Below are 25,541 nucleotides of genomic sequence, written 5' to 3'. Positions count from 1 at the left end.
GAAGGCTACAAAAATCTATTTCAGAGGTTTAAACTGTCAGTTTCAACTGTAAGGAATGTAATCAGGAAATGGAAGGGCCACAGGCACAGTTGCTATTAAACTCAGGTCTGGCAGGCCAAGAAAAATACAGGCGCAGCATATGTGCAGGATTGTGAGAGTGGTTACAGACAACCCACAGATGACCTCCAAAGACCTGCAAGAACTTGCTGCAGATGGTGTATTTGCACATCGTTCTACAATTCAGCACAATTTGCACAAAGAACATCTGTATGGCAGGGTGATGAGAAAGAAGCCCTTTCTGCACTCACGCCACAAACAGAGTCGCATGTTGTATGCAAATGCTTATTTAGACAAGCCAGATTCATTTTGGAACAGAGTGCTTTGGACTGATGAGACAACAATTCAAGTTATTTGGTCATAACAAAAAGCGATTTGCATGGCGGAAGAAGAACACCGCATTCCAAGAAAAACCACCTGCTACCTACTGTCAAATTTTGGTGGAGGTTCCATCATGCTGTGGGGCTGTGTGTCTAGTTCAGGGACTGGGGCCCTTGTTAAAGTTGAGGGTCGGATGAATTCAACCCAATAGCAACAAATTCTTCAGGATAATGTTCAAGCATCAGTCACAAAGTTGAAGTTACGCAGGGGTTGGATATTCCAACAAGACAATGACCCAAAACACAGTTCGAAACCTACAAAGGTATTCATGCAGAGGGAGAAGTACAATGTTCTGGAATAGCCGTCACAGCCCCCTGACTTGAATATCATCGAAAATCTATGGGATGGTTTGAAGCAGGTTGCCCATGCTCGGCAGCCATCAAATTTAACTGAACTGGACAGATTTTGTATGGAGGAGTGGTCAAAAATACCTCCATCCCAGAATCCAGACACTCATCAAAGGCTATAGGAGGCGTCTAGAGGCTGTTAAATTTGCAAAAGGAGGCTCAACTAAGTATTGATGTAATATCTCTGTTGGGAGTGCCCAAATTTATGCACCTGTCTAATTCTGTGATGAAGCATATTGCATATTTTCTGTTAATCCCAATAAACTTAATGTCACTGCTGAAATGCTACTGCTTCCATAAGGCATGTCAAATATTAAAAGGAAGTTGCTACTTTGAAAGCTCAGCCAATGATAAACAAAAATCCAAAGAATTAAGATGGGTTCCCAGACTTTTTCATATGACTGTACTAGAAATTTCATCTAATGCATAGGCCTTATAAATTAGTTCTTAATCCTGTTATCTGTGAGATGAGAAACAGTAAGTTTTTTGGAGTGGGTATTCATTATCAACTAAGTAGCAACAGCTATGTGGCACAGCAGAGACGGCACAGGTCAATATCTTTTCCCACTCTTTGAATACCATGTTGAGTCAGTTCCCTAACAAGTTCAGGCTGTTAAGATTCAAGTTTGATGTGTACGCTTAATAAAATGGACAAGAATGTAAGAGGGCATTGATGCTCACAATTGCATGTTTTTAAAGTAGAAATTACAAACAATGATGACTATGTGCAGTGCTTAGTTAATGATCAAATAGGCAGTCATAAAGGGCCTAGTCGAAGAGAGATTAATATGAGCTGTTTATTCTTAATTAGTGTTTCAAAAAATGATAATAAATAAATAGTGAATGCCAGGACTTTGTAGTCATATATTGTATATTGATCTCTGATGTTTGGTTTTTCACATTACCTATTCTTGTACTTTGGTGTACAATAAAAAAAAAGGAAAATGTGTAAAATCTTCACACTTGCGTAGTCCTGTAAATGTTACATCTAAAATTATCTGATTGTAACTGATTTTACTCCCTTGAATGCCTTCCACAAAATGATGTGTATTGGCCTGTGTATTTTTTATGTGAAATTGAATTACAGTGCTTGGAAGGTCTTCTCATTTAAAGTGATTTAATTTGGACACAACTGACAGTTTTGTGTGAACTGATGGCAGAACCACATTTTCTGCTTCCTTCTTACAATGGTTTGGCTTTACAAAAGCCCAGCCTCACTAGCCCGGTAATGTTCCTTAAGGAAGGGAAGGTATTTTTCATAATGCAGGGGGTGGTCTTTCAGTTTTATTAATTAGACTGGAATTGAAGCATGTTTTATTTACTACTTGTAACAAAATACCAGCTATCCTTAATAATGATAACAATAATTCTTTACATTTATATAGAACTTTTTTCACTACTCACAGCGCTTTTCGTGCAGGAGGACGACCCAGGAAGCAAACCCACAATCTCTTTACAGCAGAGCAGTTTTTGCAGCTTTTCATACTCTTTGACTGTACTTTATTGCATTAATGATGGGTACATATTTCAAAAATGGTTTGCACCAATACTAGACCTATTTACAAGACAAGGGAAACATGGCACACCACATATGTATGCTTAGTGGCCACTTTATTAGGTAAATGAAATCATTGACACATCCGTTCTTCTCCTCCAAATAGCCAGTAACATACTGCATACTCATCAGTACAGCACTGTGCAGAATTTTTCAGCACTTTGCATAGTTCATGATGGTGTTTGTCTTAGATGGCTATTTTATGTCTTTTGGATTAGTTAGTCAATAGAAAAGGACATATATTGGAGTTCTAGAGATGTCTTTTTTAAAAAGTAAAGCAATATAATGATATACTTCAATATCTTTAAAAAACAGTCATAGACCATTTTTCAATTAGAAAACGTGAGATTTTTGTAGGCAAATAACTCAGTACTTGATTAAGAAAATTTAACAAACAGGTGCTTATTATGATCTGTCACTTAATGCATAGGTTATACCAAAGTGAATAACTGAAGCAGAAGCAGCTGTGTAGAGGGAATAAAACTACAAGCGACAACCATACTACAAAGATGAGGTGTTAGTTTAAGGCATCTGATTGTAATTAACCTGTAACAATATAATGGTCTACAGAATGGCCAAACGATTCCAAATACCATAGCTGCTTTTGCGTTGTTTCTCTCAATGCACCTTCTTCTTTCAGCTGCTCCCTTTAGGGGTTGCCACAGAGGATCACCTTTTTCCATATTACACTCACTGCACCTCTTGGGAGTATTTATATCACTGTATCTGAGTGTGGAATCACAGCTCTATAGCAGCTGATCAAAAAGAGTATTATTGGTATACAGCATCAAGCACATTCTGCCTATTTGAACTGCTCTCATACGGCCAATGCTTCAGAGCCTTTTCTGTACTGACCTCGCGGTTCAGAAACAGTTTCATCCCAAGAGCTATAAACGCAATCAATCAGTCCATCAAGTGCTCCTTGTAGAACTGTTTGTACTTATAAGTATGATTACCTCACTGTAAACTTGCGATACAGTTATAATATTGCATAACCTGCGCCACTTATAAAGGGCTTATTTACATATGATGACTATATAATTTTTAAGATGAAGTGCAGCAAAATGTTTATTATACAGATAAAACTTTAACTTCATTTAAATAATCTCTATTGTTAATAATTAAACATGTGAGGACACGGTTTCGCAGCGCTAGCAAGGAGCTGGGATTGTTCCTGCCTTGCACTGTATTCTTGCTGGGGCTGGCGCGACACTGGAAGGATTGATGGATAGAATAATTAAACATGTACTACGAAGATATTTCAATGTTCCTTAAAAGTTTTGAAGAATCTGTGTTCTCAGCTTACAGATGGCTTAACGTCTATTACAGAGCTGATTGTGTGGCGATTGGTTACTTAGAGAAAGAAAAGGAAGGACAGGAATTGTTGGTTAGTACGTTTGAAAGAGACAGTACTGCTGCAATAAATAATTTCATCGAAGGATGCACACGGCGCAGCAAGAACAATCTCCAACAGGGCACCAGCTCATCACTGCGCCACCATGTTCCCATGTTTAATAACATGCTTTAATTGATATGATATGAATACTGAAATGATATCAAGTATACATCTCAGTATTTAAATTATTCAGAGAGCTGTAATATCACGAATGTAGTGGATTCTGTGTCCTGTCAGAGGAAGAGAAAGCCTGTTTAAGAAGCACGGAGTGATTCACACGCATACAGCACATAGAAGAACACATACAAAACAAAGCATTTAACATGCTACTTTAGTTATGATGGGATTTGAGAAACTAGTAAATTAAACGATTTTAGATGTTTTACTTTAATGACAACATAAACTACGTGATTAAAGTGGAAATTTCGAGATTAAAGTTGACATTTCAAGCTCTTTTCTCACTGTGTCCCTATTTTTTTTTTGATAAGCTTTCATATGACACTTAGACGGTGGGCTACGACTCACCTTTTCACCGCGACTTTGATATCTGACAACTTCTTTTTTATTCCGGGCACTGTGCGACTTTGTGAACTTGAACTTTCAAGTTTCTCCAGCACTCTGTTACTCGATCAACTTCCTTTTGTTGTTTATACCACTGTTTAAACCAACAAATAGTACGTTTTTCCTTGCCTCCACTTGGTATTAGCTGAAATTCTTTTATTTCCCCCCGTGCTTTTGCCATTGTCTTTTCACAGAACGCTGAGCTTAAGGGCTATTTATATTGATTTGCATAGTCAAAGAGGCGTAATTCTGGGAGGAGTTTGGGGAGTGGCAGCAGGCACATGCGTTACTTTTTACGCTGACCAGGATTTATTTAGCGGAAGAACGTGGAAGTTGGCAAACACACAGATTTATGCATCTGGATTTTTTTTGTGCATATGAACATTTCCGCTTTTGTCCCTACGCCATGTTTTAGTGTGAACTCTACGCACACCATTATGCATGAGGCCCCTGGCTTTGAAACAGTCATCTATCAATTATTCATAATACTTCTTCCAGATACTCATCACCCAGTTCAGCCTAAATGTAACACAGGCCCACAACTTGTGGTCCATAAACATTAGAGCTTTAACCTAAAAAAAGACTTTTATGCCGTACAGCTGTTCCAGAATATTAGATGAATTTGTCTATATAGATTAATTTGTGTATAAAATTTGTAAAGGAGTTTTTTCCATCTTACATAAGCTGCTTCTCACTCTGTACCTCAGTTTTTCAGGCTAGTAAGTATAAAAGAAAGCATAGTGGAAGAACAGACCATGGAGTTAGGAGGTAGAATGAACCACCTTGAAAGTGTACAAGATCATTATCAGCTATCTTAAAATTTTGCACTTGCATTATCTACAAAGTGTTCTCTAAATCTTGGTTTTATGTTGCTTCATGACATGGTTCAAATTTGTACCTAATCAAAACATTTTTGGAAGTCAAGGTAGAAAGCATTTTGTATCATCAAATGCTCTTTGTGTTTCTTCCTAAGACTCTGTCATATTAATTGAGTATTGTCTTAACTGGCTACCAACACACCAATACCGGAAAGCCTGTTTTTTATGTTAAATGCATTGGTTGAATGGTTATCATTATGATTAGTGATGATAAATGAAAGATCTGTGCCTTTCAAGACACTCTACTTACTAAAATGAACTGGAAGATGTATTTTATGTTGTGATGGGAAATGACAGAAGCAACTGAAATAAAGATTAGATTGCAGTTAGTGAAACAAGAGTAAGCATGATACAAAGAATGCAAATCCCATGTGATGATCTATGAAAAGAATCAAGAATTATCAAGAGAGTGTTGCTTTACCGCTGCTATCGAACAGGACTATTAGTGCTACTTTAAAAATTTGAATTAAGTCAGTAGGTAATCTATGCTAGATAAATCATACTGTTAGCCAGTGGTATGTAGACAGATCTGGCTTCTCTATATCCTGTATGAAAATGAAACTTAAAATTGTATTGTTGTTTAATAAGTTTTTGTATATGATACTAAACCAAGAAATCCATCTAGTTTCATTGTCTGTACGGAAGCCTGGATACAGTAACACACTTATGTACACAAATTCACACTTGGTCAATTTTGAAGTACCAATTCACACCATACATGTGAAAGGAAAACCAGCGTACCTGCCAAAATACCAATATAAGCACATAAACAGTGTACAAACGTCAAATAGACTATGACCTGGTGAGAGGTGTGCCCTGTTTCTAGAGATGTAATTCTGCACCACCTCATGCAGTATGTAATTTAGCTTGAAGCAAAGAAAAGTAAAATGAAAGTGAGGTATCAAGTTCTACAACAGTACACTGTATTTTTTTAAACATAGGCATAGTCTTTTTTCACTTTGAAGAGATTTTTCTGTTGATCAGTGTCAAAAAAGCCACATTAAATCAACTGAGATTCAATGTTTCTAACAGTAAAATGTGAAAACTTCCTTTGGCGTGAATACTTTTTATTGGCACTGTTTACTGCAATAACACCATGTGAACAATTAAAAACATGATAATTTAACACAAGAGAAAAAAATTATTTTAAGTGCACTGAATACTTTCTCTTTAAAACTGTTAAATAACTAAAATCCCAGATGCTATTTAACAGTTGCAAAATAAGTTTGAGTCAGTTTACTGTAGCAAATAATAACTGGCATGCGTATGCATATTTAATGTTCACTTGAATCACAGAAAAATACATACAGATGTCTGTTAAAACATTTGGTGAGCCTGCCTTTCTTTTTCTGTTGATCAGTGTCTAAAAAGTTAAATGAAATTCATTGTCATTCAATGTTGTGCAACATTAAAATGTGGAAACTTCTAAGGTGGGGAGTAATTTTTATGGCTAATGTATATGTTCAATACTGGGAAAATAATGTGTAACTAAAACAGTGCTGTTTTTTAATGAGTATTTTTGAGAAGACCCTTGCTTTATTTTGCCAAGTTGGAGAAACTTGAAAGATGTCTGAAGTTTTGGATTTATACAGTGGACGTGTTATTAAATAACTGGTTTCTTTGTCCTAAAGCATCCTTTAGCTGGTCAAAAATGATTGCCATTATTCCAGTTGAATGACTAGTAATGTGAAATGATATATTTGAATATATGAGCATGGAAAATAATTCACACAGTAGGAGTTCATTGAGTCATAATGAGCGAGTGCCATTATCTGCACTGAGTGATTATACAACATGTAATTAGACATTTCACTGCTCATTGCAACAGAAAGAACTGTTATACCAGATTTTCCTCAATTTACATTATTTCAGTACTGAAATATGCTACTGAACCTGTAATACACTAATTGAGAAGTTTATGTGGAATTATCATTAAAATAAACAAGTGTAAGTATGATTTAAGGGAGTGGAAGATTTTTGCATTATTAGTATACAGTCATCATTGATTACAGAAGGTGCATAAACGTTTATGTTGCTGAAGGCTTAATGCTCATGCATGAAATTACTTGATCTTAAAGAGAGAGTGATGATTTGCAGAACTCTTTTATCTGTGAGGACTACTTGTTTCATTGTTTCACAGATACAGTATTTAAAGTTAATGTATACTAGCAGCAGCACCCAACATTCCATGGACAATTCATTTTAAGACAAAACCATGTAGCTTCTGTAAATGGTGTTTCTTAAAAGTATACCCTACCAGACACAAATTATTCTAAATTAATTACTGGCCAGGTTGAAAATCTGAGAAAAGGCAGTGTGCTTGGGGAGGGGGGTGGGGGAACCCTCACCCAGGTAAGAACCCCCACCCCCCATGGGTACTACGAGGTGTTTCTAACAGTGTACCCTACCACAGACCTATCACTTAATAAAATCTGACAGAAGGCATTGTCCTTAAAACTAAGTGTAGTAAAAAGGTAAACCCTCACCTAGGTATCCCCAGGTACCTCCAGGTCAACATTTTAGCTTCCAAAGTAAAATCCCCATAAAATCCGTGGAAAGGCACTGTCCTTGAAATTCACTGTAGTAAAAAGGTAACCCCATGGTTGAAATTTTTGGTTCCAAAGTAGTCTAGTGTCTCTTCTTGACAGAACTGGCATGTGTGCAACATTTTGTTGAGATCTGAGTAAGGGTATCGTAGATGTATAAAGAACAAACATATACCCACATTGAGCTTTATACATTAGATTTAAGGTTAAAAGTCCATTGTGATTGGTTGCATAACAATAACATGAATTATAATCTGGTTATATGTTGACAAATGCTAATCATCATTTTTTTTTCATACATATTTTTATTTAACCTTTAAAATACTTGGTTTCTATGTATAGGTTGATGATTTTATGCAGGTGAAAACGTTTCAGCATACCATTGCAAAACACACTTTTTTCTTAACCTTTTTAGAAAAACATCACCCATCTCATTAATAAGACTACTGTTTTGAGTATCTTTCTATCTACTTGATTAGAATTATCCATATGATGAACTTTTATCTCTGAAATGTTTATGTTTAAATTAATGGACTACAGCAGATTTAAGTTATTTATTTGTTTGTTGTTCCATGAATATGTCCTAAAGGTAAATTATTAAAAATATTTGTGAAAGGGATTTGTGTTTGTTTCTTCAGTTTGTATGCACATGTGTGGGTGTATATATATATATATATATATTTTTTTTTTTATAGTAACTATCTTTTCCCTTGCTTAACCATTCTTCTCTACCTTCCCTTTTCCCTTGTGGAATCCATTCAAGACAGAGGTAACCAAGTGGGGAGGTCTGTCTCACAGACCTTAGCATGATTTGATGTGTGTATTTTGTCAAAAAAAAAATTAAACTTTTTCTGACCTGCTTGCGTGAATTGCATGGTATAGCATTTTTTCACATTTTCCTAGTTATTCTATTGTCTGTTTTTTTATTCTTTTGTGTTTCTGTACAGTCTTAGTTTCACTGTGCTGTATTAAGATGATTGCAGTCTAAATCTTTAAATGAAATCTTCAGCCACAATAGTGTTTGTGTGCCTGTCCTTACATGAAAAAATAATCTTCTGGTAGCAAGCACACATCTGTTTTTTATACAAGCTCCCAGGTATGTTGTGGAAGTTTATTATATTAATTGTTATTCTGGGATATCCCATCTGCTTTGATATATGGGAACTCATTGGAGCAGCAAGATGTTCAACAGAAATATAAATAAAGCTACCACTGTGAATAGTATTCCACTTGTAGGTTAGGATATTAATTATTGTTGAGACTATTTAGGGACAATTGATTAAAGTACCCGGCCAATTATTCAGTCAAGATTCTTGGTCAGAGGCAGTGTTATACAGTGTGTTCAGGTTCTAAAAAATAATCTTAGTGCAATCTGTAAATGCAACATGCTTGAGATTGTATTGATTCTTCCTTTAAGTAAAATAACTATATTATATATTACATGTCCATAAATACTGTTTTATGCTAGGTGGTCAAAAAACTTAGCAGTTTGTTTATATTTTAGTTCCTTCTCTTTTCATTATATTACAGTGTCTATTTTCTGTGATCTCCAAATTGTTTCATGTCATCATGTATAACTCTCTTAAAGCAAGTAAAGAATGCCCACAGATGTTTTAAATTTGAACCTTTAGTGCAATGCTACAGAAAATGCTTGTAGATGGGTTTCTGGTTATCTTGATAAAATTTTCAATTTTGAGTTATTTGGTTTTGTAACTGGTACCTTGTAGCCTATGTAAAATTAATTTTAAATTACGAGGCTTGCTTAGTTTAAATGCTCAGGATTACTGACACAAGCAGTGTTGCTGTTATGTTGTACTATTGTGATGTGCGAGTATTCTGTGGTGGCGGAGTGGTGGCTGAGTGGTGACTCTGAGGCTAAGGATCTGCACTGGCAATCAGAAGGTTGCCGGTTCAAATCCTGTAAATGCCAAAAGAGACTCTGCTCTGTTGGGCCCTTGAGCAAGGCCCTTAACCTGCAATTGCTGAGCACTTTGAGTAGTGAGAAAAGCGCTATATAAATGCAAAGAATTATTGTTATTATTAGTAATCTCTGTAAATACAAAGTTTAGACTTTGTTTCCAGTGTGTAGATTCAAGCATAATTTTAAAAAGTAAGACTCATTAATTAATTAGAATAAATGTTTTGCGTGACATGGTGATGGAGTGGTGGCAGCCCTTTTGTCTCACAGCTTTAGAGTCCTGGGTGTGAATCATGGGCCCAGTCACTGTGTGAAGTCTGCATGCCCTCCCTTGTTTCTGCATGGATTTTCCTCCCACATACTAAAGACATGCATGTTAGGTTAATTAACAACTCCCAACTGGCCCTGTATCACTGAATATACAGTTAGGTCCATAAATATTTGGACAGAGACAACTTTTTTCTAATTTTGGTTCTGTACATTATCACAATGAATTTTAAATGAAACAACTCAGATGCAGTTGAAGTGCCGACTTTCAGCTTTAATTCAGTGGGGTGAACAAAACGATTGCATAAAAATGTGAGGCAACTAAAGCATTTTTTTAACACAATCCCTTCATTTCAGGGGCTCAAAAGTAATTGGACAATTGACTCAAAGGCTATTTCATGGGCAGGTGTGGGCCAGTCCATCGTTATGTCATTATCAATTAAGCAGATAAAAGGCCTAGAGTTGATTTGAGGTGTGGTGCTTGCATGTGGAAGATTTTGCTGTGAACAGACAACATGCGGTCAAAGGAACTCTCCGTGCAGGTGAAAGAAGCCATCCTTAAGCTGTGAAAACAGAAAAAACCCATCTGAGAAATTGATACAAAATTACGAGTGGCAAAATCTACAGTTTGGTACATCCTGAGAAAGCAAGCAAGCACTGGTGAACTCAGCAACGCTCAAAAAGACCTGGACGTCCACGGAAGACAACAGTGGTGGATGATCGCAGAATCATTTCCATGGTGAAGAGAAACCCCTTCACAACAGCCAACCAAGTGAACAACACTCTCCAGGGGGTAGGCGTATCGATATCCAAGTCTACCATAAAGAGAAGACTGCATGAAAGTAAATACAGAGGGTGCACTGCAAGGTGCAAGCCACTCATAAGCCTCAAGAATAGAAAGTCTAGATTGGACTTTGCTAAAGAACATCTAAAAAAGCCAGCACAGTTCTGGAAAAACATTCTTTGGACAGATGAAACCAAGATCAACCTCTACCAGAATGATGGAAAGAAAAAAGTATGGAGAAGGCGTGGAACAGTTCATTATCCAAAGCATACCACATCATCTGTAGAACATGGTGGAGGCAGTGTGATGGCTTGGGCGTGCATGGCTGCCAGTGGCACTGGGACACTAGTATTTATTGATGATGTGACACAGGACAGAAGCAGCTGAATGAATTCTGAGGTGTTCAGAGACATACTGTCTGCTCAAATCCAGCTACATGTAGTCAAATTGTTTGGGCAGCGTTTCATGATACAGATGGACAATGACCCAAAACATACAGCCAAAGCAACCCAGGAGTTTATTAAAGCAAAGAAGTGGAAAATTCTTGAATGGCCAAGTCAGTCACCTGATCTTAACCCAATTGAGCATGCATTTCACTTGTTAAAGACTAAACTTCGGACAGAAAGGCCCACAAACAAACAGCAATTGAAAGCCGCTGCAGTAAAGGCCTGGCAGAGCATTAAAAAGGAGGAAACCCAGCATCTGGTGATGTCCATGAGTTCAAGACTTCAGCCTGTCATTGCCAGCAAAGGGTTTTCAACCAAGTATTAGAAATTAACATTTTATTTCCAGTTATTTAATTTGTCCAATTACTTTTGAGCCCCTGAAATGAAGGGATTGTGTTAAAAAAGTGCTTTAGTTGCCTCACATTTTCATTCGTTTTGTTCACCCCACTGAATTAAAGCTGAAAGTCTGCACGTCAACTGCATCTGAATTGTTTCATTTAATATTCATTGTGGTAATGTACAGAACCAAAATTAGAAAAAAGTTGTGTCTGTCCAAATATTTATGGACGTGTCTGTGAGTATGCCTTGTTAAGGGCTAGAGTTCTGTGGAAGATGATTATAGAAAAGATAAACAGGTTCAGTGAAGCTGTATTCTGAAGAGATTAAGGGTACAGTTATTATGCTCAGAGCAGATAATAAGCAGAATGGTTATATCCCAGAGACAACTTGTGCTGCAGGATTTAGACTGCTTTCTTTTTATACTGGTTATGTAACAATTTTTTTACATTATGCGGGTAATAGCCAATTTAATCATTTTTAATGTGCCATTTTCTCTTTCTTTTTCTTTTTATTGTATTTGTAAACAGAAATTGTCCCAGGAACGTGAGAAGTTTGCTGATGAAGACAGTATATTTTACACTCTAGGAGAATGTGGACTCATCTCATTTTCAGATTATATATTCTTGACTACCGTCCTCTCCAGTGAGTAGTGATGTTCAATTGAATGCTCAGTGATTCCTGACCTCTTAACATAACTCAAAATCTCAGCTCCTGTGACAGACTTGAGCAATATGTCATCTCAGGTCTTTTTTTCTTATTATTTTTGGGAAGTACTTCACAAGGATATGCCATCACATAAATATATTCGGTCAAGTATAATATCTTGTGACTCTTGTATGTAGTAAGTGACGCAATCCTCTGCTTTCTTCTTTGCTTCAATTTTTAAGAGTATGGAATTGCTGGAGTGCATTTGATTTTTGTACTGTTCCATTCAATACATGATAAAATAAAATTTGTCATAGTCATTTTGTATGAAGCCAAAACTAATATTTCTTGTTTAAGAATGATACTAATTAAGTTAAGCACACATATACTACACTTCAAAACAAAAACCTACTATATCCTAACTACAGGGTCACGGGGGTCTGATTGTCTGGGAGACAATCCCAGCCAACGCAGGGTGCAAGGCAGGAAACAAACCCCGGGCAGGGTGCCAGCCCACCGCAGGGCACACACACAGACCCACACACCAAGCACACACTAGGGACAATTTAGAATCACCAATGCACCTAACCTGCATGTCTTTGGACTGTGGGAGGAAACCAGAGAACCCTCAGGAAACCCACGCAGACACGGGGAGAACATGCAAACTCCACATAGGGAGGACCCGGGGAGCGAACCCAGGTCTCCTAACTGTGAGGCAGCAGCGCTACCACTGCACCACTGTGCCGCTCCAACAAAAGTAATCCTGGCCCTTAATTCTAAAGTCAAACCAGGGTAATGCATCTGCAGCTAACATCATCAGGAGAAATCCCCACTCTTTTTGAAAACATTAATTGTCATTTTAGAGAAATCTATCCTTTAGCTCGAGTACTACATGTGAAAAAGCAAGTAGAATTTGACAACAATAAATTCAAAGTATTATTTCATATAGAAAGGGGAGTTTATATGGGAATTCAGTGTTAAAAATTTATAGTATTACATAATTAAAAACAGCAGACTTTCATCATACATACTTAATGTGAATTTCCCATTGGGATTAATAAAGTATCTATCTATCTATCTATCTATCTATCTATCTATCTATCTATCTATCTATCTATCTATCTATCTATCTATCTATCTATCTATCTATCTATCTATCTATCTAATGTAAATAATGGCATGATATTAAAATTTTGAAACAGTTGTCACAAAAGCAGTGGCATACCAGGCTTTCAGATATTTCCCCTACAATTTTTTGGTTATCATTTTAAGTTGGTTTGAACAGGACTTTCAGTTTGAGCTGTTGAAAACTAAGTTTTGAATCTAGTGATGAATCACTGAGTTTTCAAAAGCCTCTACTCTTTGTATTGTTTAAAAGTTAATTATATAGTCAGTAAAATATTAGTAATGCACAGTTCCAGTTTGAAAACACCATTTTGAACTGAATGCAAAGAATCACTTTGAGAAATTGTTCCTTGATTATAAGCACCCCACTAGTATTACAATTTGATGTACTGACATGCTAAAGAAAATAAACAGTAAAGGAACGTGGCTCTTTATTTAAGAAAAACATGTGGAACTTAAATGCTAGTTTGGATAGACCCTGGGAAATGTTATTTAGTTATCTGTGAAACTTTGGAAGTCCTTAATTTATTTTTTTTTCTTGAGAAATTATTGGGAATACATATTCCATAATTCAAATGTATTTTCCATACATGTTTTATTTTACAATTTGTGCTGAGTGATCCTGTCCGATCTTATTGTTTGATCAGTTTTTGGTGGAAGTTTCGCAATTACAACTCCAAATGTCAAGTGCAAGTATTGCTAACAAAGGTGAATGGTTTCAGGCTGAGTCACTGAAGTATGCATTGATAGCTGCATTAAAAGCTTAGCAGGAATTCCTTCCATTGTCAGCAGCTGAATAACTCTTGATAGACTCTTAACCGAGCAACTTTAATGTGGTTTTAAAAATATATTTAAAAATCAGTAGGCTAAAGGTTATGACTATATTAGTGACCATTTAAGGATTCATTTTCTAAAATCAATATTTTTGATAGGGTATAGTGTTAAATTTTTTGCTTGCATATTGGAAAGAGGAAATTTGTTGTGACATGAGCAATTAACATTTCTAAATAGCAGTAATTTATTCTGTCAGTTGCAGTTTTATACATGAAATAATATTTTGCTTATTAACCTTATCTGAATGAGGATTCTGCGGTGGGCTGGCACTCTGCCTGGGGTTTGTTTCCTGCCTTGTGCCCTGTGTTGGCTGGGCTTGGCTCCAGCAGACCCCTGTGACCCCGTAGTTAGGATATAGCAGGTTGGATAATGGATGGATGGATGAATGAGGATTACTAAAGTATATAACACTTTTAATTTGGGGGAAAATAAATAAGATAATATCACTTTGTAGTGGTATTCTTGTCTGTCCTTTATATTTTTCTCCTGCTATGAACATCTCTTTAGTAATAATTGTTTATTTATCCGTGTTGAAGGTACTTATACTCACCTTGTTTTTAAATCAGTTAATTTTTAAATGATCTAATAAATATTACATAACTGTTAATGGTTAAAATCTATGAAGAATATGTACTTTTCTACAGTTTTCTCTCTCCTGAATCATAATTCTATTGAGAATCAGTTTGGTCGCATCCATGCTTTAAACCCAGCAAAAAAAAAATATGTTTCTAGTACCATTACAATCATCAATAGCAGTTTTCCTATAAATTTTCATTATGGACTAAGGTAGTGAAAAGTCAAGCAAAATGACACCTTTTATTGGCTAACTTAAAAGATTATAATATGCAAGCTTTCGAGGCAACTCAGGCCCCGGAAGAAGGGGCCTGAGTTGCCTCGAAAGCTTGCATATTGTAATCTTTTTAGTTAGTCAACAAAAAGTGTCAGTTTGCTTGACCTTTCACTACATTCATAATGGCTAACACGGTACAACACCCTAGTACTACGTTATGGACTAATAAAGAATTACATTTTCTGTCCTATCATATCATTCCACCCTGTGGCAACTTTTCGTAATTTACAAATTACTAAACAATGTGAGAAATGAAGATGAAAAATAATTTCTTGTGGCTGTTGAATGTTGATACTAGAAATCTTTTACCAACTGAAAAAATTTATGAAAGTTCTGTGCATAGTCCATCAAATAGTGATACTGTACTGCATGTAGTAGTTTGTTTAGTATCACTGTAAAACAGACTGCAGACTTTTTTTGTAGATATGATGCCAGATTGCACAAAATGGCTGATGCCATTCCGATTGAGTCATTACTGCAGAGCCTAATGACGTCAGTAGTTGTATGCTACAGGTTTTGTAAATATACTGCATCTGGCACCTTAAAATGTTTTCTTTAAAAACAAATATTATACCTGGTTCTTTACTTTTGTATGTGCCTCTTTATCTGACAGTTTCGGCAAGTTTCATTGCATGTATTAATGTCTTTGGTTATGTGTGGCTAAAACCCTCACAGCCTTTGTGAGTTATTTCAGTGATCTCTACTGTATATGTAGGGGATTTGAGTGGAAATCTGTTCACTGTCGAATAGCAATTAGTTGTGTGTGAAACAGACATTTGTTGTACTTAATCTGTTTTTGTTTGTTCTCTGATCACGTTGAGTTGTTAGTGGAAAAGGGACTATGATGCCTTTATCATTTCATTCTTAATCACAGTATCATCTATCAGCTCAGCTATTTTAAGCAGAAAAGGGCTTCCATGAAAATAAGCTGAATGCACGAAGAGGCCTCCCAGTAACATACTCTGTTTTGGCATCATATCTCATCTTGCAGATCAACACAAATTTTGATGTGCAGTATGAAGTTTATTGTTTCTCTTTAAAAATCCCAGAGCTGCTAGTGATCCCTAGTTAAAAGTGATAAAAGCAAATACTTCCATATGCCATAGTAAATTATATGAGCATAATACTGTTTTTGGTTAGACATTTTTCAGAGTCCACTGGGAACACTTAGTAGCAAGAACATTAGAACAATACTATAAACTAAAAATTGGAACCAGTAAAAACTGAAAGACACCCCAAATAAACTTGTAAAATGGAATACGATAGAAAGTGAAATACAAAGTTGAGCAAACTGCAAATCTTAACCTTGCAATGCTCACTACATACATATCATACAACAGTAGCAAACAAACTAAACTAAAGTCGGCTTTGTATGCAGGATATTTCTTTGTTCAGTCAATAATTTTGCTTTCAAGTTTAATACCAGTCTTATGTTTTGGGGTAAGGGTTGTCTTGCTGAAGCCTGACATATAATCTATACATCTGGAGTCAACCATGAGTGAATTGTGCTTAAAACTGGGTAAGAAGAATTAGAAGGAACACTGTGTGTTACATTTCTTAACTGATCCAACGCCTCAAGAAGAAGGGGTGATGATTTTTAACTGCAAAGATCAGAGGTGCTTTTGCTAATGGTCAGACAGACAGCAAGCTTTGGCTTATGATTAACTGTCTACAGTTGAAAAGTCTCTATTAGACATATAAATGTGTGTTGCATGTGCAGAAAGAACAATACATTTTTGAAAAGTAAACATAACCTGTTTTTAAAAATAAACATAACCTTTTGCAAGAGAAAAACTTTTCTGTATCATCAGATTATGCATTGACATTCCATAGCATCAATGGACGAGTGATAAATGTGAATGATAGGTTGTTGTAGGTGCTATTGTACTCTCTGTTGTTCAATGTTAAGACATAGAGGAGTCAATGTCTAGGAGTCTACCTTAGATGTACAATACTACCAAATTTCAGCTTTTTAACTTTTAAGTCAGTCAGTCAACTTTACATTATATTTACACAGATTATCCACAATATTAAAACCACCTGCTTAATATTTGTGTAGATCCCCCTCGTGCTCCCAAAACAAAACTGACCCACCAAGGTATGGACTCCACAAGACCTCTGAAGGTTTCCTGTGGTATATGGCACCAAGACTTTTAGCAGCAGTTCCCTTAGGTCCTATAAGTTGCGAGGTGGGGTCTCCATGGATCAGACTTGTTTATTCAGCATATCCCACAGATGCTCAATCGATTTGAGATCTGAGGAATTTGGATGCCAAGTCAATGCCTTGAACTCTTTGTCATATTCCTCAAAGCATTCCTGAACATTTTTTGCAGTGTGGCAGGGTCTGCAACAGTTTTTAGGTAGGTGGTACGCGTCAAAGTATCATCAACATGAATGCCAGGACACAAGGTTTCCCTGCAGAACATTGTCCAGAACACATACTTCCTCTGCCATCTTGTCTTCTTCCCATAGTGTGTCATGCTCCTATCTCTTCCCAAGGTAAACGCCGCACATGCATGTGGTTCTCCACATGATCAAAAGAAAAAATGTGATTCAATAGACGAATTCTCCTTCTTTCATTGCTCCACGGTTCAGTTCTGATGCTCACTTGCCCATTGTAGGTGCATTCGATGGTGGACAGGGTTCAGCGTGGGCACTCTAACCAGTCTGCAGTTATGCAGCAAGCTGCAATGCAGTGTGTGTTCTGACGCCTTTCTCAAATTGCCAGAATTACGTTTCTCAGCAATTCGTGCTTCAGTAGCTCTTCCGTGGAATCAGACTAGATGGGCTAGCCTTTGTTTGTCAATGAGCCGTGGGCACTCAAAACCCTGTCGCTGGTTTACCAGTTGTTCTTCATTGGACTACTTTTGGTAGGTACTAACTACTGCATACTGGGAACACTCAACAAAACCTGTCATTTCGGACATGCCCTGACTCGGTCATCTAGTCATCACAATTTGGCCCTTGTCAAAGTCGCTCAGTTTCTTACTCTTGCACATTTTTCCAACACATCACCTTCAAGAATTAACTGCTTGCTTGCTTCCTGATATATCCCACCCCTTGACAGGTATCATTGTAACAAGATATTCAATGTTATTCACTTCACCTGTCAGGGTTTTTAATGTTGTGGCTGATCAGTGTATATACAGTGGCATGCAAATGTTTGGGCACCCTTGTTTAAAATGTTAAGTGAGCAGAAGATGAATTGATCAATTAAAGGTGTAAGTTAAAGATGACACATTGCATTTTATGGAAGATTAATGTGTTGTTTTTTGTATTGTACAATTGTACAGTGAAAAAAGGAAAGGCACACAAACATTTGGTCACCCCAGGATATTTGAGTTCTCAGATAACTTTTACCATGGTCTCAGACCTTAATTAGCTTAATAGGGCTCTGGCTTGTTCACATTCATTGTTAGGAAACCCCAGGTGATTCAAAGCTACTGCATATAAATTCTCTGACTCCTCAAACCCTTGCCGAACAATCAGCAGCCATTGGCTCCTCTAAGCAGTTGCCTAGCACTCTGAAAATAAAATAATTGATGCTCACAAAGCAGGAGAAGACTACAAGAAGATAGCAAAGTAGGTAGTTTGCATATAAACATCTAAAGAAGCCTGATGCATTTTAGAAACAAGTCCTGTTAACTGATGAAGTCAAAACAGAACTTTTTGGCCACCATGTTCAAAGGTACGTTTGGAGAAAAAAGGGGTGCCGAATGCCAGGAAAAGAACACCTCTCCAACTGTTGTGCATGTAGGAGGCTTGGGCTTATATTGCAGCCAGTGGCACAGGGAACATGTCTTTGGTAGAGGGAAGAATGGATTTAAATACATACCAGCAAATTCTGGAAGCAAACATCACACCATCTGTAAAAAAAGTTGAAGCTGGATGGGTCCTACAACAAGGTAATGATCTGAAACATACCTCAAAATCTACAATGGAATACCTCAAGAGTTGCAAGCATATGGTTTTTCCGCTGCCCTCACAGTTCACCCAAACCTAAATATCATTGAAAATCTGGATAGTTCTCAAAAGAGTAGTGCATGCAAAACCACCCAAAATTCTTGCAAGGACAAATGGGTCAAAAAAACCCCAAGTAAGAATTTGAAGACTCTTACCTGGCTACAAAAAGTGTTGACAGGCTGTGATACTTGACAAAGGGGGTGTTACTAAGTACTGACCATGTCGGGTGCCCAAACGTTTGCTTCAAGCCCTTTTCATTTCTTTTGGTGTTTTGTACCTGTGAATGATGAAAATAAAAATGTGATCTTGCTTAAAATGTTAAAGAAATTTGTCATCTTTAACTTGATGCCTTTTGATGATCAGTTCACCTTCTGCTCACTTAACTATTCACAATAACAGACATTTTAGGCAAGGGTGCTCACACTTTTGCATGGCTCTGTAGATTACATTGACTTTTGGTTTGGGTCTATCAAAGTAAAATACTCTTATTTATTCTTATCAATATCAGTGTCATATGTGAACATTTGTACTATTTGTTCTGCCTTTTACTGTTGTGAGCAGATGGTTAATAGCAGCCAAAGACTATGTGGGGTTCAAATTCTATCATCTAAGGACAAGAAAGTAAGGCTATAGTGCGCATGTCATCACTAAAACTGGACAGTTGAATATTGGAAAAATGTCACTTGGAGTGAATAATTTCAGTTTCTGAGTTAGAATTGGGTATAAACAGCATGAATCCTTGCTGTTTTCCCATTTTGTGTGAATGATACAGTCTGGAGGTGGTATAGTAATGGTATGAGGCATGTTTTCTTGGCACACATCATACCTCTTAATAACAATTTAAATACCACAGCAAACCTAAGCATTGTTGCTGACTCTGTGTATCCCTTTATGGCCAGAGGCTCTTCTTTTTCAAATATTTATTGGAGCAGGATAACTTATGTGCCACATCAAAAAGCATGCTTCATTTAAAAATGCTTGCACAAATATGGCAGTGAGTTTGGTTTATTTCAGTGGCTCACACAACTCCCAGATGAGGTGGACTGGGATATTTGCAGCATGAATATATGGCTGAAAATTCATCAGGAACTGTTTGGTGCCGTTGAGTCAGCAGGGACCACAACTCCTAAGGAATGTTATATTTGTTTAACTAAATTATTCTTTAAAGAATTCAGGCTATCCTGGAGTCCCCCATCGTACTAGATAGTGTACTTAATAAAATTGTCAGCAAGTGTGTTCCAGGTTTTTAATTTCTTTAACTGGTAATTATTGTAGTTGAAAGCAATAAAACACTTGCTGAACAAAAGGAATTTGTTACACAGCAACGACCTTGAGGCCTGGATTCCCCTCATCAGTTTCAGAACATAATACTGCATCATCTGTTGCAACAGCTCACTTGGAAAGGAACAGCTGCACACTTTTGCTTGTTTGTGCAGCCATTAAGTCTGGATTCAGTCACCTTGCTGAGATATTTTTCAATAAATTATAAGTAATAAAAATCAAAAACATACTTCCCAAAACTTAGATATAACATAAAACTCACTCATGTAGTAAATGAGCTTACCAAAGTGGACCACATTGACAGAATATTTTTTTTAACATAAACCATTTTACTAAATTGAAGCAGAATTTTAACCCAACATTCAGTGATTTCACTAAACTGGCCGATTTTTCTTTCTTACATAGATTAACCACAAATCTAGCATCCCGTTTTGATGAATGCATACTAGTGAGACCTTTAACAGCAGATTTCAACCCACACTTCTGATGTTAATGCATTGGAATGAAAATTATGACCATCTGTATGTATATATTTTGCTTACACCTTTTGTATGGTACTTTTTTTTTTTAAATAATTGACAGAGTATATATCTTTGCATAGTCCATAATTGTGTCCTGTTTTACAAAATAATCTAACCTTATTCTGGTGCTTATTATTGAATGATTTTGTAAACAGTTATCCGTGACAATTCTGTTCCATTTAGTGAGACCCCTGTGACCCTGTGTTAGGATATAGTGGGTTGGAAAATGACTGACTAATTCAAGCACTGATTAGGTATTATATATAAACAACACTGTAAATTAAGAGTTTCCATAGGGAAGAGTATCAGAAAATGAGTGTTGTTTTTGTGTCATCCATACTGTAAGTGATTAAAATCAAGAAAATCTGAAACATCCTGGATTGGTGGTGAATATCACTCTTCATCTTATGTACTGTTTAGCTGTTCATCTCCATAAGACACCGTCCCAGTTATAGGGATATAAGTAAATAACTTATTGGGAAAACCACTATTTAAATAAAATATATTATTATTATTGTTACTATTAATCATTACTGGTAGACGATATATTTTGCTATTTCATTCTGTTTCCTGCAGAATTATGCACAATAATCATATTGCGAACATTTTGTTCTGCATATTAATTTATGAAAGAAACATTCATTTTCCCTGCTCTTTTCATTCTTAACACAGTTTTTTCCCTAAATGTGCCTGAGTCTTGCTGTTTATACTGTTGATGCAGCAACACTTCCTTCTCTGATTGATAGCTACAGATGCTTGTGTTTGTGCGTGTCTGTCATAAAACTGACTTTGCAACTCTTTACGCTGTTTTTTTCCTCTCTTTTACGAGATACCAATGTCTTAATCCACTTCAGCCTGTCATTTCTTGAAGCTACAGTTGCCTCCCAGCTTCTGCTTTGCCTCCATCTCATGTTTTATTTAAACATTAAATGCTATAAACACACACTTTGTGTTCTAGTCTGTTAGAAGGGCTAATCTCCAAATGTTTTTAGAGAGTCATGGACCAACCATTTAGAGAAGTGCACTGTACTTCCATTTCATGTCTATTCTTTTTAATGGTAGGGATTTGTGTGCATTGCAAAAACATATATTGCAGATTATCTTTAATCCTTATTAGAAATGAAGACTATTATCTTGCCTGTACCCTTTAGTTGAAGCAATGTTTATTTGAGCAATGTGCAAACATATATACCCTGTGTCGATTATTTTAAAAAAAATGTACCATACAAAAGATATAAGCTCTACATATATATATATATATATATATATATATATATATATATATATATATATATATATATATATATATATATAAAATATTATAAGCTGTATTATAAAAAAAAAATCTTGGGACAAGACATGATCTTTTGAAGAGAGACAGACAGAGAGACACTTTCACATCCTGCAAGACGGTCAAGTCACGTCATACTTACAACCTCTGGAACCAAGTCCCATGAGATGGTGACTTTTGCAGGTCACACCCTACTTACAACCATTTTCAAATAAGACCACGGTCATCTAACCTCTCAGTGGTTGGAATGTTTTTGGCAGACATACTTCCTGTGCTCTCAGCTCTTAAAAATTTTATACGTTCTACATGACATGTCAATGACTAAATGAAGAAGAAAGAGCAACGCATCGAAAACAGACCCCAAAGCATTGGAGAGAAGATAATGCAAAAAAGAACAAAACTAATCTATGTGCAAATTCTAAGATATTTAACCACACCCAGGGCCGGAAAAAGACAAAGTAGAACATCGTAAACAATTCAAAAACTTTGGCACAATACACATGCAGAGCAGGTTAGAGATAATGGAAGTAATAAAATTCGAAAGTTTCAAAAAATGATAGTAAAAATCGCATCAGCGCAAACAAATGGAAAATATTACTCAGTGAAATAATGGAACAGCAAAAAAGATAGAATAGTGTTTGAGGATGTCTGAGGGAGAAGAGAAACAAGGGAGTGAGACAAAAGGACAGGTGCTGTACAGGCTTTTAAACGTTCAAATTGCTGCACGAAATGCAGATCACACGGCACGACAGCAGCAGCTAGCCAGCAGCTGATCGAGCAAAGAGGAGGTAAAATATATATATATATCAGTATATATATATAAAAAAAACTATTTGTTTCCCATTGTATCACCGTTTAAGAGGGGTCTCGGAGGAGTGACTGCATCTCCATAGGGTGCGTTCAGCCTCCCTCTTCACAACGGCGAGTAGTCCTTGGTGGGGGTGGGGGGGAAGGGGTTGGCGAGTGAAGCAAGCAGGGGGCAATGCCCCCTAGTATCTATATATATAAAATTCTTTTCGCGTTTGAAATGGAAATTACGTATGAAACGGAAATTATGTATGACCACGCGATATGGAAATTACGTATGACCACAGAACGTATTATAATACAGGAACTAATCACTTTGTTTGTGGACGCCATTTTTATATCATCTTGACGAATTATTATTTGTGTGAGAGTTATTTTACTGATATTAAAAAGAAGTAAACACAAACACGCCAATCTATCCCATAGAAGTGCGCCTCGCGTTGCCCTCTCCCAGCCCTCCTCTCTGGAGTACAGCGCTGAGCTGTCCGCCGCCAGGCGCGTTCTGACAGAGAAGTTTTATTTATTCGTCCACGTGACTGTCGCGGACACTGCCACATTGTAACTTTTTTTTAGTTGGCAGCACTTGATAGTAGAAGCGATGAGGAAAACAGCTTTGTGTCTTTCTACTTTTTAACTGCGCCGAGCTGTAAACAATGTGAAGACGAGACCGCCTTCAGCGGCGAGGGGTTGTGAGAAGTGGACACTGGGAGGCACGGAATGTCGGGCTGCTCCGCCGGGTCGAGAGCGTCGCAGTTTCGGGCAGCATCCTCTCTTCTCGCACTGTTTGTGACACTTCAAGTGCCCTGTCGGCTCCTGGGAGAGTGGAAATCTTTGCAAATGAGTGTAATCGGCGCCATCGAAGCAGGACTCTGTTTTTAAATTGCCCTGCATGACTACTTACTGTCCCTTAAGGTGAGTTTGGGTCACTAAAACCCCGCAACATTCAAGGTTGCTTTTGTGATCAATTATTTTAAGAAGATGGAGAATTTACATCTAAGAAGATGTACAGACCTCTTCATGTAAAGTGTTGGACTTGGGAATTGTTTGGACCTTCTGCCCGTTAAGCACGGAAGGGCAGCGTCCACATTTATCAGAATTATTTTTCTCTTAAATCACAGGCACATAGTGCAAGGTTGTCAGGCAGAAATTTGGACAGTCACATAGAAAATGTAATTTCTATACCACAGCAGTCGTGTAGCGCCTTTTAAAAGGGATCTACTACCGAGAGATGATCCAAATACATTTTAGCTGCTGTTAGTACTACTTACCTGTTGTGCTATACCGCCTTTAAAATGTAATTTACCTGAAACCACTCCAGTAGTGCTCAATGTATCTTTACTTCTTAAAATGTTAATGTTTTACTGTTTAATAACTTACAGACTACATTTTATTTTTTTCCCTTGCACTCAGTGAGCAAAGCCACTGGGTAATCAGCTAGTATATATTGTGAGATTTTCCCGGACACCACCAGTCGGAAACCACTTCTTTATCAATTGCACACGTTTATTAATCATCAATAAATCCAGTCCCAACACTACACACAATGCACACAGCAATAATCACCCCAATATCTCCCTGTCTCAGTCCTTGGCCGCCTCTATTCTCCTCCTGGGAGCTTCGTCCTGCTCCCACTCCCGACTCTGGCTCCCAGACTGTAGGAAGGTGGCGCCTTTTATCCCTGCCCGGATGTGCTCCAGGTGTCTGATGACGTCCATCCAACAGCACTTCCTGGTGTGGCAGAAGTGATGCCCTTTGCCCCGGAAACACTCCGGGCGTCCCTGGCAGGTTCCTCCGCCATCTTGCCGAGTGTGGCGGAAGTAACTATTTTCGAGTCCTGCGAGGCTTGAGGTGCCCCCTGGCGGAGGCCACAGGTCCCAACAGGCCAGAAGCTTTTTGTTCTGTTCCCGTGGTCCTCTCCTGCTCCAAGGCGGTTGCCCCCTTGTGGCCCGGAAGCTATTCCTGCCACCTTCCGGTCCTTTTAGGCATCCTGGCCAGGTAATGACCCCGGCAATCTGCCACAATATACATATATATATATATATATATATATATATATATATATATATATATATATATATATATATATTTATATAAAATCCTAGGCCTAAAAGTGCAATGATGTTTTGTGACGTTTTTATGTCACATTCTTTGTCACGCTTTAAATTGGGCTTATTTTAAAACCTACATATATATGTTTGGTATCATTCTTTTCAGAATTTATCGAACTTTAATGTGATGTTAGATTTTCAGATTGTTATTCTGTTTTTAAATTATAAAGTAAAAAATATCAAGAACTCCTGTCCCGCGAAATGAGACTTAACCAAGAGTGCCAAGAGATTTAACCACGCCTAGGGCCGGAAATAAAAGACAAAGAGTAGGACAGCTGCAGTACAGGCTTTTAAATGTTCAAAGTGCCGCACGAGATGCAGATCAGACAGAAACCCATAGCAACTCCTCCTCTTCAGTTAGGCTGAGGAATTTTACATTCCCTAGTCTATCCTATGTTTCTCTTTGTGTGATTATCCTAAGGCATATTTTTTACATGCAAGTGTGGACTATGGGAAAAAGCCTGATCATAAAAACACCTGCATAAAGATTCTTAAATGTCATGTAGGGACTGACACGGTTGGTTAAAAAATTTTCAGCCTGACTTAAATGAAGGACCAGTGAAGCCAAGCAACTTTTATTTTTCAACATCATCCTTGGGGACACATACACTTGTTAAAACATTTACAAAGCCCACCCTACA

At 37.2% G+C, this 25,541-nt stretch overlaps 1 protein-coding gene across 1 annotated transcript in view; it reads left to right on the top strand.

Annotated features, from left to right (window-relative positions):
- The window catches only part of micu1 (mitochondrial calcium uptake 1), a 154,158-nt gene that overhangs the window by 104,739 nt on the left and 23,878 nt on the right, over positions 1-25,541 (top strand). Inside the window, exon 6 of the mRNA XM_028795209.2 lies at positions 12,003-12,117. Coding sequence (XP_028651042.1) covers positions 12,003-12,117 — 115 coding nt within the window. The remainder of the gene's footprint in view (positions 1-12,002; positions 12,118-25,541) is intronic.

This window comes from Erpetoichthys calabaricus, chromosome 2 (assembly GCF_900747795.2).
Source record: "Erpetoichthys calabaricus chromosome 2, fErpCal1.3, whole genome shotgun sequence".
NCBI classification, from domain to species: domain Eukaryota; kingdom Metazoa; phylum Chordata; class Cladistia; order Polypteriformes; family Polypteridae; genus Erpetoichthys; species Erpetoichthys calabaricus.
This window is presented reverse-complemented; position numbering and strand designations above follow the sequence as displayed.